Consider the following 14,282-nt stretch of genomic DNA (forward strand, 5'->3'; position numbering starts at 1 on the left):
TAATTAGTTAATCTTTTGTTTAAAAAAAGCTTGGGGGGACAGGCTAAAAATAATCACTGATTCATTCCTTGTCAGGGAAGTTTCTCCTGTCAATTATCACATTGTTACTGCTGTTTTTAATCTAGTCAGATGGTGAGATTGGCAATCCCTTCTGCAGGGGCTTCTGGGTGTTATTTTGTGGAGAATCTTGCTTGAAGGACTGACTACTGCTTTTATGGGAGCCAGTGGGAGTTTGGCCACAGTCCTTCACGCATGCTAATTTGAGGGACTTCCAAATGTTAGCTAATGATCTCAGAGTTCTTTTTATGAAAAATGTGTGGGTTTGTTTCGGGGTTTGGTTCGTTGTTTTGGGGTTGGTGGTTTTTTTGGTGTTTTGTTTGTTTGTTTTTGTTTTGTTTTAATTCCTAGCAGGAGGCAATTAAGAGAGTCTGGCGAAAGTTCTGCACTGACCTCCAAGAACACCTGAAGTCCTAGCAGAAACAATTCAGAAGCATATATTGCTACCATGCTCAGATAAATTATACATCATATATTACAACTGAAGGTATTAATGTTATTCCTTTAGTGCAGCCCACATGCTTTGCATTGGGATGGACTGGGTCTATCTATCAAAAAAAAAACACAAAAAAACCCCAACCAACCAACCAACCAACCAATTGCACTCTTTTTTTAGGAGTAATACTAAGGAAAAAGTAGCCTCCACCCCAAAGCAGGAAAACACGTCAACGTGCAAAACAGAGGCACGCGTGGGCGGGAGAGTTTAATTCCTGGCTGTTTTATGAAGCCTTATGTAGCTGTAAAGAAGAAACAGAAAAAAAAAAAAAGGCCAAAAAAACCCACAAAAAGCAGCAAAGCTCGTGGAGGCTGAAGCAGCTGAGCAGAAAGCCAAGGCCACAAGTCCGAGCAAGTACTGGGGCAGTAGCCCCGAGGAGAGCACACAGAGAGGGATCTTTGGGCTAAACGCCGACTTAGAAGGGCTTGACGACTGAGCGGAGAAGCAACCGACCGCTCTTCATCCTCCCCTTTCCCACCACCGCCACAAAAAACACAAACCCCGAAAAAACCCCGCTTGGCTGCGAGCTGCATCCAGGCCAGGCTCAAGATGCCACACGCTCCTCGAGCACCGCGGGGCTGCCGCGCGGCACGGAGGGACACGGCCCCTCCTCCCTGCCGGCGCCGCGCACACCCCGCACACCCCGCAGCCCCGCCAGCTGCCCGGGGACCCCGCGGATCCGCTCCGGCCCCGCTCCCGGCGGGCACGGCGGGGCCGCGACACCCGCGGCTCCTCCCGGAGCCTGTCCCCGCCCGAGGGCCGCGCTGGCAGCCGCCTCCGCGCCCCGCTCGCCTCAGCAGCCGCCGCCGCGCCGGGGCCGCGCCCGCGCCGCCCTCGGGAGGTGAGAGGGAGCCCGGGGAGCGGGTGGAGGCGGGTGAGGCTCCCGGCTCTGCCCGCGGGAGCGGGGGTCGCGGTGGCGGGCGGGCCCGGCGGGGCGGCAGGCCTGTCCCGCTCGGCCGCCCGGGGCCTGCCGCTCCTCCGGGCCCGCCCGCAGAGGCTGTGCCCGGCGGGCTCCGGGCGGAGCTCCCCGCTCCCGGCTGCGCTGCGGGCCGGCAGCCCCGGCGCCCTCGGGGCATCGGTCCCTTCAGCTCCGCGGCGCGGGGGGCAGGGTCCGTCCCCGCTGGGTGCGCGGGCTGGGCCGCGGGGCGCAGCGTCCCCCGCTGAGGGCGAAGCGGCGCGGGGCGGCGGGGCCCCCTGGGCACCAGAGCCCGCCCGCACCAGGGGGGGCCGGCGGCAGCTCCCGGAGAGCAGAGGGGAGGCCTGCCCGGGGCTGGGGCTCCGCAGGAGGGCTGCCCACCCCACCCCCGCGGCACCTGGTGCAGCCAGAGCCGGCCCAGGAGCCGGCGCCCGAGGGGCGGGCGCTGCCCCCCGGAGCAGGGGGAGGCGGGGAGGGCAGTGCCCGGCGCCGGGCACACGCAGCCTGTCACTGCTGGGCAGCGCCGAGGAGGCACAGCTGCGGGCAGTTGTGCGCAAAGCTGCTTTCAGCCAAAGGTAGGAAGCGAAACAACGCTGGTGAGAGGAAGGAAGCCGTGTCAGCGCTCCCCAGCCGGGAGACCCAGGGGACCTGCCGCTTCCACCAGGCTGCGCGGGCAGGCTGCGGTAGGGGCAGCCAGGGAGAGCTCTTGTTTCCTGACTGCCAGTTCACAAGAGTCACCACCCGCCTTTTGCTCGTTCCCTTTTCCACAGTCAAAGAGAAAAAAAAAACAAACACAACAACCCTGCCTTCTACAGAGCAAAAGACAAACAAAGAAATGCAACCATCCAAAACCCAAGCTAAAGTGCATCTGGCTTGGGATGAATACTGGTCCACGTTAGCTGGGAGTGAGGATTTTTCAGAAAGCCAGACTGCAGTCAAAAATGGACCCTGTCATTCAGAGTCTGAATATGAAAACAGCTTGCAAAACATTTTTCAGGCTTCTAACAAAAGAGTTTGTCCTTCTTTTGCTCTGGTATCTAGGCTACACTGTGCAGGCTCATGCATACCACTGGTTTTATTCACATCAGTAATTCCATTTGAATTTGGAGCGACGTGTATATGTAAAGATACTTGTGTGCTTTCTGTCTCCCTTATTGATGGAAATGATGCGGGCTTGTATTTTTTCCATTTGCTGGTACAGCCCAGTGACTGTTGGCATCAAGGTTATTATGAACTACCATGGTTATTATTACTGTTTGCTTTCCTGACACCTTTGTTTTCCTTGCCAGTCTAAAATCCAGCTATTGCTGTCTATGCAATCTATTCCAGCAATGCAATTGTATCGTCTGTTTTTATGCAACCATTTTTTCACCTGAATTAATCTTCCCTTTATAAAAGATCCTTTTTGTTCTCAGATTTTTCTCCAGTCATTACTGACAGTCTTTCCAGTTGTGCCATCTGATTATTTCTCACACAAGTCTTTCATGAATTCTCCCAAACTGTGTAATCTAAATTAATACTGATTCTGACATGATATCTAGATGTTTAAATATCTGCCAGCTGGAACATTTTATTATTCTTATTGCCAAATGCCCTCTCTTTCCTCCCTCATATTTCTTCAAGCTACAGTTTCTGCTATTCTCATAACCCTGTATGTCTTGTGTACCCCACTGCTCCATGTTCATCTAAGAGAAAAATGTGTGGGAGACAAAAAACACACTGCCTATCTTCCATGAAGTGTGGCATTAAGTTATTAGTGTGGATGACTGTTAGATATTCCTTTTCCTTAGTCAGGGAATATAAAGAACAAACAAGTAAAATTCAATGTATACTCACTGATACACTCTCAGCTCTCAGTTATATACTATAGTACTTTTAATTCATGCCTGAGGAGAACAGACAGACTGGGCAGCCACTGACTCCATTGTCAACCAAAGTCTTTCTTCCTAACCTAGAAAAATTTGTGAATTAGCACTAGTAGAGTCTCCCTTAGGAAATATAATATTTTGAAGTTTCTTCAGCAGCAGGTCACAAGCTGTCAAGGAGATGCCATCAGTCACACCTAAGTGCAGGTTCATTACATTGAATCTCCAGGGCATCTACGTAGTATATCTCGAAAGAGTCCAACTAGTAAGTTTTTGTGAAATCCCAAAATGATGCCTTTTAGGGACAGTGAAAACTGCTATTTCCAGGAGAAAGGGGTGATGACCCACATATTAGAATGATCTGTCTCTAGTGGTGACAGTACAGATTACTTCCAAGGAAAGGGTAAAAGGCCAAATTATATCTTAGACTGCCCTGTGAATATGATGGGAATTTTAAATTTATTTTATCTTAAATGGTGAGGACCAGGAGCTGTATTTTCTCCCTCTGTCATATCTAGAACTTGAAGAATTACCTGTTTGTCTCAGCTGATGTCCAAAGGGCCATCTTGCTGCAGTGACACTTTTCTTTCAGGGCATCTTATTCCAGGTCTATCACAAGACCATTGAAGAGACTGAGCTTTTGACATACCTAGGGAAGGAGTCACCAACAAGATCCTAAGAAAGATTTGAAAAGCAGATTACATTTCTGAAGCAAATATTCTCTTAAGGATCAAAAATAACCACCCCCTTCCCCCCCCCCATTGATTATCAGCATAAACTTTTGATCAGGCATGGCTGGGGCACTGGGTTTTTATGTCCATAACATGCTGTACTTTTGCCACCTACAGATATGTATTTTGAGAAGTTTTTTCTCAGAAGCTTCATTCAAAATTGGGTAACAGTCAAATGATTAATTGCAGTGCTGGAAATCATAATTAACAGATTATTTGGGGAGATCTACTGCTCAGAACTGTATCTTCTATTTTTTTTTTTTAAAGAAAAAAGCTTGCCTTCTAAAAAAAACAAAAACAAAAACCCCCAAAACAAAACAAACAAACAACAAAAGAAAACCACAAAAACCAGAACAAACCCCCCAAACCCTGAATGAAAGCAAACATTTACTAAGGAAAATAAGCCACAAAAGTAAGGTAGTACAGATGTATTTATTTTTATCTGTACCATAACATTTATTTCAAAACAGTGGCAAAGATAATTTCCTGATTTATATACTAGAGGTGTATGTAAAGATATAACAATCACATAAATATTTTAAGTACTGAATTTCTTTTTTCCAGATACCAACCAGCCCCTCTACCATTTTTGGGAAACAGATAAAATATTTCCTCTATTACTCCAAGCTAAGTTGTATTTGTCTACTTAAAAATGAGAAATATACCTCGCACATAGAAAATACAATTGGATATATTTGTACTTCCTTATTTAATAAGGATTCTTTTAATAAATTATTTTTTTGTTACTAATTAAGAACCCACTTTGTAAAAGACACGAAGTAATGAACGACACAGTAATCAACATAAAGGATTTATTTTCTGGATGAAAGCTCCTAGAAAAAATCCAAAAGAGAGTTTACTAATAATGGCAGTTTGCAAAATTTAATTTTGCAGTTATATGCAAACATAAATTTATTCTGAAAATTTGAAATTAGAGGTTTAATATTAATGTGATCTGAATTAAAGAAGCGTGATACCTTAACCTGCAGAGCTGGAGAAGCAGGCAGACGGCTGTTCAGGAGGAGAGATTCCTGATGCTCTGATCTGTTTTGCAGTAAAGATGCCAGTATCCTCAATGGTCCAGGACTGCACACTCCTGAAGTACTAGTTACCTACACAGGGTTACAGCATATAGAAACTTTTAATTATATGTGACTGTTTTGGATGAGTTCACCACAGAAAGTGTTCTGAAGCACTGAAACGTAACAATGATCATGTTCAAGAATACTACCCTAACCTTGTTAGAATTCAAACAAGGGTTATTTAATCTAAAAGCCTTTCAGGTTTTCTGTAAATGTTCAGTATGTCTGCTCTAAGCTTCATAAAGGCAACAGAGGTGTTATTGTTTTACTTAAAAGCACCTGTCATTTTTCTGAACCCTGAAATCAGGATGGAGCTGTCTCTCCTGCTTTGATTTGTCATTTTACAAATCCTCTTTCTGTCCTTCAGCTTTCCCCTGTAAGAACAAACACCATTTTCCATCTCCTTTCATTTTTCTGGACTACTTCAGTGGTAAGCTCAGCCATGTAGTAACTGCATGTTTACAATATGCAGCAAAACAAGGCCCTTATTTCAATTCAGAATTCTAATAATGCGGAAATATTACACATACACTATATTACCAAAGCCATTCTGGACTTTCAGGTTGAAATTCTGAAGCAGAATGTCTCTGAAAATTAACTCCTGTATTTTGAAAAGGAACAAACAAACAAAAAATACCCACTCCAGAAACAGTTCATAACGACTTGAGTTTAGGAAATAATAAAATAGAAAACCTGAGGATACTAACAATGTATTACGCAGAGTAAAGCATTGCAAGTAAATGTGATACACTGAAAAAAGCCCTGCCCTTTAAACTGTAATAAACAAAGTGGTTTTGTTTATAAAATCAGTAATTTGTAACTGTCTTGCAAGTCTTTGGTCAACATTTTCTTCCTGTTCACTCAGGCAGTCCTGCTGGAACACACATTCTAACAAAACCAGCACTAGAGCAAAGGTTTGTAAGGTGAGTAGAATCGGGAAGATCTATTACTATTTTTTAAGAGTAAAACATCACCTTGCTTAGAAAGAAAATGCAGTATTCTGCACATTAAGGTTCAAAGGTGGAGCTCAGAAGACTGGGTCATTAACAAACCAACAAAGAAAATATTTTCTACTTTTTTTTGCCCCAATATGAGTGGCTTCATATCTCATTATATTTCCAAAGATTCCATCCTCTTAAATCTGAAACTTAACTTATTGAGCATATTGAAAACAGATGGAAATGAATCAGGGGACTGAGTTAGAAAAAAGCTTTAATGAAGATCTATTTAAGTGATACTTTAAATAAATAAAACATTTGTCTGAGAAACCAAATCTAATAGGAATGTAAATAATTATATAATGAACATATAAACTACATTTCCTGAAGTAATTCCTGTCTTTCTACATTTCCTGAATTATTTGTATTACGAAACAGAGTGGCACCAATAATTGATAAGCACTCACTGCTATAGTTACCACACTAATTGCAGCTCTTTAGGTCCTCCTCTCACAGCTCCTTCAGCCCGTTAACAATTGAGATTGATTGCACAGGAGCTATTTTTAGAATGAAATAGCAGCAGAGTTTGGAGAGCAGCAGCCATTTTTTTGTGTGCTACAGCTGTTTTGGAAAAAACAAAAGTTGGATAAAAATGTTCTGAGTTGTTTTGGTTTGGTGTTTTTTTTTTGTGTGTGGGTTTTTTTTGTGTGTGTGTGTGTTGTTTGTTTTTTTTTTAATCTGCTGAAGTTAGAGCTTCCTATTGGATAATTGATCTTGCTTGTATGAAGTTGAAGCTGAGGTCGGCATTGCATGACACAGCGGATGTTGCTCAGTGATGTTGTTCTCAGAAGAGCAGCAGTTTTAGCTTGGAAACCAGACTGTTAAGGTAGATGGCAGATGAACTTTGTTGAGTCTGGTTCTAGAGAAAGGCAATCCAGGAGTTAAGTTTATAATTCAAAATACCAGTGATGAAAGGCAAGATTCAAGATTAATTTTGAAGATTTTTTTTTTTTTCCCCCAACTCTGAAATGAAGCAGTTTGTTAACTGATCAGTTTAAATGATTGCAGATCTGCCTCCAAGAGCTGATTATGCTGAGGGAGGAAAGGGCCTGGTTCACAAGGGTCAGTTGATGCTCAGAAGGTGTGACTGGGAGGAGACACCCATTGAGTTAATCCCAGATTGGCCTTTTGTTAACCCATCCTGCTGCCTGCCTTACACAGAGTTCAGCTGGGGTGGATAAACAAATGGACAGGATTTCGTTGCTAATCTACCCTATGAAATCAGGGCTGTCTTCTCTGAATGTTTGTATAATGTGAGACAAGGTTTGTAGGAAGAATAACAAACAGAAATATGTAGGAAGAGGAATAACCAGTTTTATAGCTGGGGAAAAAAAAACAGAACTGAAACAGATGGGCCTATTTCACCTTTGTAAAGTATTAATAAGCAAAGACCTATCACCTTTTTAACAATAAATTATATCAATAATAGTAATACCTTGGCACTCTGACAGGGCACTGCATCAGCAAATGTCAAGTGTTTTACTAAGGAGGTGTCTTGGTCCCCATGTAGCCATGGAAATAAATAGATGAATTGGCCACAGTTACACAGAAGCTTTGGCAGAGTTAGGGAGGGAATCCACGTTTCATGGCTTCAGCTGATTTTCCCTTTTCAATAGCATGGCATCCAGCACTGTGGACTTCTACACCTATAGTGCGTCACTGCTTTGTAGCTGCTAAATCCCCTGGAAAAGAGGAATGCAGCACCTTTGTACAGGCTGCCCATCTTCTGTTCTTTCAGACAAAACAGAGAAAGAATACACTTCTGTTTTCTACAGTAATAGCTTACAATACTGGTTTGCATCAAAAAGATGAACACAATTTGAAGAGCTAGTCTTGCCGAATAGGCTTCAAGAGATTCTTTAGCATTTTTTGTCAGTCAGTATATTCCAGAATTACAAATTCTAAGTTTTAGTGATCAAAGATGCATTTCATATTAATATGAAATATAGTTATGACTATGAAATATATACTGTATTTTATGTAGCTTGTTTTACTGTAATTTTTTTCCCCCTCAAATTACATGCAACTCCCCCTGGACTCTGTAGGCACCTGAAGAGAGGGATGCAGTAAGAATTCAGCTTATAGACACTTCCTGGGCTCACTTCCTTTGGGAATAAATAGTGATAAATACAAGTTTCAGATACAGTGAAAATGCAGGCTTGTATCTGTTGCAAATAGAATATTTAATATCTGAAGCATCTCATTGTAGCATGTGAGAGAAAAATAAAAATGCTTATTATAGAAGGACATTGAAATAAAGGGTTATAGAGCTGGCAACTATTACTCAGCATGTTTATGGACATATCAACCAGTTTCACAGAAAACTTTTATAATACATTTTTTTCTTCTGTAGTTAACTGCTCGTTTATCATTGAATTCAAGGAAACATTGGTCTTTTCTTCTTAAAACATGGAAACTTTCAATACTGATCTAGATACTTTGTAGTCTCTCTGTACATACCCCCTTATGCTGTGATCAGGTCAAGGACAACAGTGCTTATGCTGACCTTCACTGGCATATATATGGCTAAATGCAGTTTTACACAATGAACTTCAAGGCACAGTTCATTTGTCTAATGTTACACAGTGGCATCGCATAGTGTAAAAATACCTGCATGTAGATATGAAGAAGAAGGCTTTGTTTAACCTAACCTGGTCATTGCTGGATTTCTAAGAACTGTTCTGGTCTAAAGAAAGTTTAAATGATAATTTGCAGGAAACAATTTACACTTCAAACTTTACCTGGAAGTGGTTTCTGATTTGACAGCAGCATTGCTGCTTTTATGCAGTGTCTTTGTGATCTTAATCTGGGAAAACAACACTTTAATTATAAGGCATGTCTTTAAAAGAGAGCTTCAGAGAAGCCTTTGAGTGCTGCACAGCAGCTACTTTGAAAAACACACTTGGCTCATGGGGTCTGGACACCCCATGCACTAAGCTGGGAGTTGGTGAGTGGCTCCAGTGCCTGCCTACACCACTGCTGGTGGCACAAAATGACCAGGCTTTGTGAGAGCTTTGTCATTGTCATCCCATTTCTGAAGAGATGGAGGGAAGATTTCCAGCCTTATCAGTGGTTTGCTCAGGAAGGCTGAGCAGCTGTAATAAAAGTTCTCTGTGGTTGTAAATGGTTTTATTGCTGTATATCCAGGCTAAATTTGGTATGTTTGTGGGTTTTTGGTTTTGGTTTGGTGGGGTTTTTTGTGTTTTTCTTTTTTTTCTTTCCTTTTTTTTTTGTGTTTTTGTTTGTTTGTTTTATTTAGAAATATTTGGTCCAAGTAGGCATAGGTTTATCACGTTTATTTTGGAAATAGTCTCAAATCAAAAGAATGGATTTGCTGTGTGATCATTATGTTGAGCTGAGAGCTACATGAGTATCCACTGGGATGCTAAATACCTACATACTTAAACTAGAGAAGTTATGTGTGGAAAACACTTTAACTGTAGAAGAAGAGACATTACTTTGCAGTACTTAAGAGTTAACAGTATGTCCATACTGACAGCTTGTTACCTGTCAATTTCCATTCTAGGTCCTCAATATGGCTGGAATCAGGCTTCCACTGAAAATAGTCTTGGAATTGGGAGTCTTTTTCATCTCATTTCATGACATGTCAGCTCAACCTCGCTACCAACACAAAGCCCAGAACTGGGACAATGCTGACTTTTTTTTCTTTTTTTTTTTTTTTTTTTCTTTTTTTTTTACTGCTTCATAAAATAATCTACTTCAAAACCCTGGCTATGATACATTTTAAAGGATACATAGGGGCATGTTGTTCCTGGTACTTCTGTCTTCCCAGAACACAGTGACATCTTGTGGCAAGGGAAAGGATTGTGTGTCCTTTTTCTTCAGATTCATCTGAATTTACAGATGGTTTACAGATGAAAGTCTAAATCAGTTCTGTGCAACTGCTACTGCAGTACTTTCACCTGTAATAGGGACTCTTTCCGAATTTTGTGTTAAGTACAAGTTTGTTCTAAGTCCTTTTTTGTACTGAAAAAAGACCAAACCTTGGTTTCTACGATATTGCAAATGCAGGTGGGTGTTGCCATTTATCCCTTCAGCTCACCAGCAGTCTTTGGAAGACTTTCAGCTCCAGAAATGTTCCTGTCCGAGTCTTACTGATACAAGAGTCTGAGAGTCAGCACTGCAGACGCTTTACATAAGTTAGTGCAGTATCACAGATGGCCAAAACTCTCAGGTTGCTTTTGATGGGAATTAAAACAATAACTTTTCTTTTGTTCTATATTGATTTTTTTTCCTGCGTTTTCAACTGAAATTATTTTTTTTTGTTCTTTTGTTCTTTTACAGACCAAAGCAGGGTTTACGCCCTGTCCCTGATGTTTTAGGACCCTCCCCTGACATGGCTGTCCTTTGCAGCTGATATTTGGATACACTCCTAGTTGTCAGCATGAAAACTGCACATTGTGATTGGAACTCTGCACCCCAAAAGAAGCCCTCTCCCTGCGATCGATACAAACATGCTTGCATTGTCTGCAGAGGCTTTGTTTACCTCTATGGAGGGCGGAACACCAGCAGTCTCAGGGATTTTTGGAGGTACCATATAGGTAAGTTTGCCCCTTCACTTGTATGGCAGGATCAAAGAAATCCTTCATCCAGACATCATTAAACTGGGGACACTCAGTAGTTAACAGATGGTCCCCATTTAAAGGCTCTGCATCACAATGATGGATAAACTGCATTTTGTTCATTGGGCAAATACTGTGTGTGTCTGTTACAGGCGTCCAGAAAACAGATTTTGGTTCAGTTCCTTTTTTTTTGATTTTCCAGAAATACTGAGCCATTTAAAATATCCTAGATCTAGCAAGAGATATCAAAGATACAGCTTTACTGACTCTAACATAGTTTATGCATGTAAAAGTGCAAAAAAGGGAACATGTGAATATGACACGTTACACGATTGTATTAATAATGCACTATCAAATGTGTCACTTTTTACTAATGTAGTGTTCCCTGTTTAATTGTTATTTGGATAAAATGTAGAATTGTGCTGGGGTTCATGCTCAGGGAGTAGTTGAGTTTCAATGTAACAGTATAGCATTAAAATAAAAGCAGTAACAAGATCAATTCCTATGACATAAGAATTTGCTACATAAAAAAATGCACATAGTTTCAGGGGAAGTGCCTCAGTCTTTTGAGCTAACAGAGAGGAAATATGACAAAACTCTTCATTTCCTCCCATTGATCTGGCAAGTGCAGCCAATTCAAAGCTCATCTGTTCACCTTCTCCCCAGTGTTTATATGTTGAGTGCACCTTTGTCTTAACTTTAACTTTGGTTTATAGTGAAAAATGAATGGGAAATGCTGGATTGCTCAAGAGATGGTCCAGAAGAACTGGAAGAACATTCAATGGTGGCTCATAAGGTAGTAGACCAAGATTTATATTGTTCATATCCTAACATTTTATTTCCTATTATACAATTAAATAAAATGAAACAGATTATTACATCCTTAAATGCTGTACCCAAAAAATACTGTTATGTCAGTGCAATTCTGGATGCAGTTGTACCAATGTTTTGGAATCCCTCTGAACAAAGTGACAGTAGTTCAGCTTTGCACTAGTGTGCATCTCCCTCATTTCCTCCATCAATGTTCCATACACTATAGTAATAGCAAATAAAGACCTTGGCAGCACATTCTTTGACTTAGTTTTATAGTTGTAACAGTTGCTCTGAATTAATTTGCATTACAAGCTGCAGTCAAAAAACATTCACTTAGGAACTTGAATAGAAGAGGAACAGGGGAGGGAAGGCAAAGAAGAATTGCAGCTTTGCCTATGGGGGGAAAACAGAATTTAGGCTATGAGGAGCTGCAATGCAATGAAATCTTTCTACAAACCTGCATAATCTAACATTACCTGAGCAGTGCCTCTGAGAAGTCCAGATCTGCACCCCTCAAGCTGTCCCAGACTGACGAGAAAGTGGTTCTGGAATGCTGTCCCCATTGGAATAGCACATAGTTCATCATCAGCATCTCCTACTGGGAGAGGATAAGACATGATTAAAAGTTGGTAGCTTTCTGTGATTGCCTCTTGAATTGTTAATAGATCATCATATGTGTTATTGTTAATTACATTTTGCTGAGGGCAGCCTTTTCATGTAAGAATTGTTTTAAAAATTATTTCTATGCTCTATGCCTACTTGTAGGTGACAAGTATTTCTGCTTTTCAAAGGGCACCCTGTGTATTTTCGGTGGGATGGTGGATTCTGCTTTCACACAAGCAAAAACTCCTCTCTGGATATATGACATTGGTATGATACACAATAGCCAGTCATTTCCATGGGACATTCCGAGTCTATAGGGACTAATAAATAGGAAGAACCAAACTGTTTTCTGCTGCTTGTAACACAGGCTTCCCTAGGGTTTACAAGAAGTAATGTGTGTGTAACCATGTGCATATTTTCCCCCTTAAAATTAGGCTGTTAAACTATCAAGCAGTCAGCTCTTCTTTAATTAGAAAGTATTTTATGGGAAAGTTTTAAGGTCTTAGAATTTCCGTTTCTCCCTCACCCCCAACAAGTTTACTATTTAATCATAAAACCCAATACTTACTACATATAATATTTAAAGTTTTTTCCTTATGTTACATAAATTTTTAAAGCTGAGCTCTTCATTTTATTATGGAGAAAAAGTAGATCAGTAAAGTATATCTCACCTTGTGTTTTTTAATGAAGAAATACATAAGCTGGCAACAGCAACGATGGAACAGAAAAGGACAAGTAAAATTAGATAAGGAGGTGGAAAATTAACATTAGCATTTCATAACACAGGTCTTTTTTTCTAAGAAAATCTGTTTGGGATCTCTTGAGTATGTATTCTAATAAAAACAGTGCAACTATTTGAATTTAATAGTAATGTCATAGACTATATTCTGCCTTTGGAAATGCTGTGTATAGTAATGGCTGCTTATTTTGATGTCAGATGGAGGAGTGAGAGACTGATTTCTTTTTGAGCTAGTACATCTTGTGGCAAAAACAAGATTTAAGTTTCCTGGCATCTTTTGATCTTAAAATCAATGTTTGGGTTTTTTTTTAAATCCTCTTGTCATCTTCCATTTGTCTAAAATACCTGCTGTAAGAACAGAGATCCTCAGTATACATTTCATAGGAGAAAGCATCTTATTACACACAGTACTTATCAGTGAAAACTGGGAATAAGTTATTCAAGATTTGTTGCATATCTAGTTTTTTAATGCTCATTATTTAAAATCTTTCCTGGCAAGTACAGCTTTTGTTAATATGAGCTTGCATGGCTCTCTCATTCTACCTCTCATGCTGGGTAGCTGATATTTCCACACCTACATGGTGATGATGATTTTTGTTATTGGAGGACTACTTTTATGGGATCTGTGAAAAGGAAGAAGAAACATAAGGTTTACATAACAAGCAGAAGGAGCCACACAGCCATTGGGAAATCTGGGGATTCTGCAAGTTCTCAACATGCTGAAAATCACAGATTATTTTCTGCATTGAGAAATTTAGCCTTAGGAAACAGGAAACAGAGTGTGTTATCTCCATGATTCGATATCAGATAAGGATAGAGGAAAAGTATTTAAACAATAAAATTTGCAAAACCAATGTTGGAGGAGTGTCCTCTTGTGGTCTGGGATATAAACTGCGCTTTATTAAAACAATCCCCTAGATTCTGCAAGATGGACAGAGTGCTGCAACGTACCAGCAGAGACTGAGGTAAGGAGCCAGGAAGTGGTGAATGTGTGAATCAAATGCCTGTTGCTTTGTTGATTAAACAGATTGCTTTGAAATATGTTCCCCCTAACAGTTCCAATCTTATCTCTTCAGAGACATGTGGCTATACTTTATTTCTTTGCACCTTCAATAACTGAGGCTTTTTCCTTCTTTAAAACAGTGTTTAAAAATACTACTCTTACATTTTAAGTTCTGTGTAAGAAGTTAGTCCTCTCCTCTACTACTACTTCTGTTTTTTTCTGAAATCCCTGTCAAGAAAACTAATTTTAAATAGAATATTGCAACCATACATGAAACCTGTGCTTTTAAAAGTAGGTTTGTGAACATAGATTATCAGTCACACGAATACCTTTTGAAATGTGAAGTGCTGCAGTATTTTCATTTCCTCAGTCTGAAGACATGGACTTACCAAGATA

The 14,282-nt window shown here is 40.7% G+C and overlaps 1 protein-coding gene across 6 annotated transcripts in view; it reads left to right on the plus strand.

Annotated features, from left to right (window-relative positions):
* Nucleotides 1-14,282, plus strand: part of LOC127386636 (leucine-zipper-like transcriptional regulator 1) — a 58,756-nt gene that overhangs the window by 32,745 nt on the left and 11,729 nt on the right. The window contains exons 1-6 of one of the 6 annotated variants that reach the window (XM_051624035.1): nucleotides 1,377-1,394; nucleotides 6,013-6,070; nucleotides 10,451-10,707; nucleotides 11,445-11,524; nucleotides 12,333-12,411; nucleotides 13,802-13,848. In XM_051624035.1, coding sequence (XP_051479995.1) covers nucleotides 10,551-10,707; nucleotides 11,445-11,524; nucleotides 12,333-12,411; nucleotides 13,802-13,848 — 363 coding nt within the window. In that variant the 5' untranslated portion in view covers nucleotides 1,377-1,394; nucleotides 6,013-6,070; nucleotides 10,451-10,550. Of the gene's footprint in view, nucleotides 1-1,287; nucleotides 1,395-6,012; nucleotides 6,071-9,819; nucleotides 10,178-10,450; nucleotides 10,708-11,444; nucleotides 11,525-12,332; nucleotides 12,412-13,801; nucleotides 13,849-14,282 lie in introns of those variants that run through there. The other 5 variants (XM_051624037.1, XM_051624039.1, XM_051624036.1 and 2 more) reach the window with 5 other exon arrangements.

This window comes from Apus apus, chromosome 6 (assembly GCF_020740795.1).
Source record: "Apus apus isolate bApuApu2 chromosome 6, bApuApu2.pri.cur, whole genome shotgun sequence".
NCBI classification, from domain to species: domain Eukaryota; kingdom Metazoa; phylum Chordata; class Aves; order Apodiformes; family Apodidae; genus Apus; species Apus apus.